Source organism: Oratosquilla oratoria, chromosome 13, assembly GCF_046742065.1.
Source record: "Oratosquilla oratoria isolate Oo_2021 chromosome 13, ASM4674206v1, whole genome shotgun sequence".
Classification (NCBI taxonomy): domain Eukaryota; kingdom Metazoa; phylum Arthropoda; class Malacostraca; order Stomatopoda; family Squillidae; genus Oratosquilla; species Oratosquilla oratoria.
This window is the reverse complement of record NC_134789.1, coordinates 50,986,590-50,991,589: the sequence shown is the minus strand read 5'-3', so window position 1 is coordinate 50,991,589 and position 5,000 is coordinate 50,986,590. Positions and strand designations below refer to the sequence as shown.

The window sequence follows — 5,000 nt, the reverse complement described above, 5'->3', positions numbered from 1 at the left end:
TATATATATATATATATATGTATATATATATATGTATATATACATGCATACATACTCATATATATATATGTATATATATATATATATATATATATATATATATATATATACATATACATCTGATATTTTTTTATTACAGTCGAATGTAGGATTCGAACTCACTGCCTCAGCCAACGTAAGATAACCCTCACAACGCCTTAATCCTCTAAACCACCGAGGCTACAAAAGTCTTGTAATCGAGAATCTTTCTGATTCAAGAGAATAAGAAAGATCACTAATCTGCGACTAAATTCCTGTTTTAAATAAGATCCGAGCCCACTCGTAGGAGGGGTTAAGGATCGGAACAAATTCCTTTCACGCTTCGCCATTGTAACTACGAGAGAAATTCGCAATTGGGCTCGGGTCTTGTGTAAAGTATATATATATATATATATATATATATATATATATATATATATCTATTTATATATAAATATATTTTGCTGATAGCTGTCCGTCGATTTCGACGATGACGTCACTCCATGCGAAGGAGTTGAAAGATGAAAGAAATTCAGCGTTGATGGGTCTTGCGGTGGCTGACGAGTCCAATGCGGGCAGCACATACACGTCCACAGATGTCACACACGTACTCTCCACCTGGGAGATCTGGACGATGGCGCCTAGCTCGTCTTTCTTCAGCCACTCTGTCATAATTTTGGTTGAATGAGATCATTTCCGCCTGGCAGGTCGCCTTTCACTCATCTCTGTCTTCATTTAGTGTTTCTAGTTGCATAGGTTGGATGCCACACTTTTTCAAGTTAGCCTTCAAGCAGTCTTTGTACCGTTTGCGCTGCCCACCCACTGATCGTCGTCCTTCTGCGAGTTCTCCATATAAAATCTGCCTTGGGAGTCTATTTTCCGGCATTCTTGACACGTGTCCAATCCATCTGAGCTGTTTCCGCACGATCATAGCTTCAAGAGAATCTACACACGCCCTCATTCGTATCTCCGTGTGAGGTATGCGGTGCCACCACTTAAGGCCAAGAATCTTCTGCAGGCAGTTTATGTGGAACCTCTCTAGCGTCTTGATGTGCCCTCGGTAAGGGACCCAGGTTTCACTTGAGTAGAGCAGAATTGAGAGACAGATTGACTTGTAAACTGCGATCTTTGTGCGTATAGTGAGGTCCCTACAAAGAAACACTCTCCCTGAGAGCTTTCCGAAAGAGGTCGAGGCAAGGCTGATTCTACGATGTATTTCATCAGTCATATTACCTTTACTGTTGATAATTGAACCCAAGTATTTAAAACTATTCACATTTTTGATCGATGTGTTGTACACTTTGAAGGTGGCGGGTTCAATATTGGGCTGCAAAGTGGTCATCGCTTCGGTTTTGTCGGTGCTAATTACAAGGCCCGCGCGTGTGTAGGTTTGTTCCAGTTCTTGGAGATTGCGCTGAAGGCCATCAGAAGTGCATCCCACAATTATGGCATCATACGCATACTGGAGCTCAACCACGCAATCCCTAATAGTTTTTCAAGGCGCTTTCAGTCGTTGTAGGTTGAAGAGGTTGCCGTCCAATCGATAAGAAAGTGGCACACCGTCCTCTGGTCTGATGCCTTGTGCAGTAGCGATCATAACAGCTGCGAGGTACAGGTTAAAATTTACAGGAGCAATGACACAGCCCTGTCGCACACCGGTGCACACATTGATAGGGTCAGATCTAATACCGTCACCAAGGACTCTAACCATTGCACCGTCATGAAGGGCCTTGATTACGTTTAGGAACTTTGGCGGGCATCCAAATCTATGAAGCACCTCCCACAGTAATTCCCTATTTATAGTATCAAAGGCTTTCGTCAAGTCAATGAAAACCATATATAGATTACAATGTTGCTCAATGCACTTCTCTTGTATCTGACGTATGACAAACACCATGTCGGTTGTGCTGCGGCTTTTTCTGAAACCGCACTGGCTTTCAGGTAAAACATTCTCAGATATTGTCTCAATGAGTCGCAAGAGCAGAATTCTAGCTAATATCTTGCCAGCGGTTGATAGGAGTGAAATCCCTCGACTATTATTACAATCAGCTCAATCACCTTTATTTTTATAAATGCTGATGAGATCCGCATCTTTCCATTGTTGTGGGACGCAGCCGGAGTTCCAAGCTGCTGTGATTAGTGTGTGCAAGGCTCGAACAACAGCCTTCCCACCATGTCGAAGGATCTCCGCAGGAACTGCATCAGGTCCTGGAGCTTTATTGTTTTTTAACGAGGCCACTGCGTTCGAGACCTCCTGTATTGTTGGAAGTTCATCCAACTCCTCTAAGACCGGTAACTCTGGTACATTTTGTATGAATGAGGGGTCTACAGGGGTGTGCCTGTTCAGTAACTCTTGGTAGTGCTCCGCCCATCGTGCAAGTATGGCTGATTTTCCAGTTATAAGGGTGCCGTCTGCTCCTCTCACAGGGTGGATGGGGCCATGACGGGGTCCATATGCAGTTTTTATTGCCGAGTAGAATTGCCTGCTGATTACCAGCATCGGCGTAGCCCTGAATTTCTGCTGCCAACTGCGCCCACCAACTGTTCTGTATTCTTCTCAGTTCGCGTTGAGGCCTGACTCCGTGCTGCTTTAAGTTTTTCATGATTTCCATTTGTTGGATTGCGAAGGTATCTTGCGTTTAGCCCTGTTTCGCTCATCAATAAGGGTCTGGATGTCCCCTCTCTGATCGTCAAACCAGTCTCTATGCCGTCTTCTCGTAGTACCCAGGACTCTGGTTAGAAACAATCCGTTAAGACATCTGCTACTGCATCCCACCTCTCCGTCAGCAACTCTGTAGTAATTTCTTCGCCGTCCTGTAGAACCACCTCAACACGCCCCTCCAGCTCCTCTTTTAAACGCTGAACTTATCTCCCTGTTACAGAGCGCTGAAACATTGATTTTCTTGTTAGGGGGCACTTTTTGTGCAAGGGGACGCAAGTGCAATCTTAACTTTGTACGAACAAGACTGTGGTCAGTCCAGCAGTCTGCTCCACGCATGACTTTAGTTATGAGCACGTCCTTTCTGTCTTGTTGACGCACAATTACATAGTCCAGTAGGTGCCACTGACCGGACCTAGGGTGTCTCCATGTGGTTTTGTATTTGTTCCTTAACTGAAACAGTGTATTAGTTATTGTTAGACCATACTCAGCACAGAAACTGAGAAGGCGCAAACCATTTTCATTACATCTGCCAATGCCATGTGCGCCCAGCACCCCCTCCCATAGGTGCTGGCTGGAGCCCACCCGGGCATTAAAATCTCCGAGAATTACAAGTTTGTCTTCTTTTGGGGTGACTCGTACTTCTTCAGAGAGCCCGTTATAGAAACTATCCTTGTCCACGTTCTCTGCAGTAAGTGTTGGAGCATAAACACTAATGATTGTCATGTGTCTGTTTCTGTGAAGCGGGATTCTCCATGTCATTAGACGTTCACTCTTCCCTCGAGGGGTCTCAGGTAAGGATCTTAGCAGTGAGGTTCGCAAAGCGAACGCAACTCCGTACAGACGTCTCTCCTCTGCTGGAAGGCCTTTCCACATAAACGTGTAGCCCTCACCTACCTCCTCCACAGTTCCCTCACCTGCAAGTCTTGTCTCTGCCAGGGCTGCGATGTCGACCCCATACCGGTTGAGTTCCGATGCAATAAGAGCAGTGCGCCTCTGTGGGCGTTCACTTTGTTCATTGTCGAGCAGCGTACGCACATTCCATGCCGCGATAGTCATAGTATGACTATCTCGAGTTCTTGTTCTATTTTGTGATATATTTCTACGATTTTGACCGCATAAGTGGAATGCTACGGCAGGCGCGGTCACCTGCCCATGGAGAGTTTGGAACGAGCAAGGTCTAGGCCAACTTTTCTAGGCCCCTCCCCAAAAAGGGGTGAGCAGTGCTAATACTTAAAAGGGCTGCTCAGTTGTCCTGGGTGCTGCCGAAGGAGGCCGTCGTTCCATTCGGCCAGTCCAGCGACCAAAGTCCAGGGCCGCCACACGTGCAGGTTGAGAGCTAAGAGCTTCCAGTGGCATTCGGCACCTGCTCCCTTCGTTCCCTTCCCATCGCCGTGGGACTTGTTGAGAGTAAGAGCACTGAAGGTGAATAAAGTTGAAGGTACTTGGAGGGAGGTACATGGAGTGGAGCTTGTGCAGAGATGATTTAAGTGGTAGGTAGGAGCACAGTCCACAGACCACTAACTTGACCACATCACAGAGGCTCTAGTGGCAAAGATCAGGCAAAGACGACTGGTCCGTGACGAAGCTGCAGGGTGTCTGGTCCACGGTGTCCTAGTACACACCTCCCATAGGGAGAGGATCCCCCATCCGCCAACCAGGGGACGCGCCCCTACGCTGACACCCAAGCGTATATATATATATATATATATGTATATATACATATATATATACATATATATATATATGTATATACATATACGAGGTCTGTTAGAAAAGTATCCGACTTTGTTTATTATTGTTTTATTTATCTATTTATTTTTTCTATTTATTCTGTTTATTTACTTATTTATCTATTTATGAATTTATTTATTCGTTTATTTATTTATTTATTTGCAAAAACCTGATAGATTTGAATTAAGCGCGCTTACATGACCCGACCCTGAACCTTTGGGCGCAAACGTGAGTTTTTTCCTGCCTATCGATAGCGTCAGTTGCTGGCAAGCAGCATTTGCATGAGGTAGTGTGTATGTGTAGTGCTCTCGGCGGTTTTCCATTGCAAGGAAAATGACGGAACGACTGGAGCAGCGCAACTGCATCAAATTTTGCCAGAAATTGGGCGACAGCCAGGTGGAAACCATTCGGAAGATTCAGACGGCTTTAAGTGACGATGCTATGGGCATCACACAAATTAAAGAGTGGAACAACCGGTTTAAAGGCTGATTAAAAGGATTAAAGATGATTAAAATGTGTAATGAGAAATAGACATTTTGGAACGGATGATAAGAGGAGATTGTCTGAAGAAGTGATTGTGCCGACAGCA

General features: G+C 45.0%; 1 protein-coding gene across 1 annotated transcript; it reads right to left on the bottom strand.

Moving 5' to 3' along the window:
* Nucleotides 1–1,513: 1,513 nt before the first annotated feature.
* Nucleotides 1,514–1,915, bottom strand: LOC143032233 (uncharacterized). Its single transcript, XM_076196703.1, has one exon. The coding sequence runs from the start codon at nt 1,913–1,915 to the stop codon at nt 1,514–1,516; it is 402 nt and encodes a 133-aa protein (XP_076052818.1).
* Between the last annotated feature and the right edge of the window lie 3,085 nt (nt 1,916–5,000).

Excerpts from the sequence above, each read along its gene's own strand:
- LOC143032233 (XM_076196703.1), bottom strand. The coding sequence starts at position 1,915 with ATGGTGTTTGTCATACGTCAGATACAAGAGAAGTGCATTGAGCAACAT.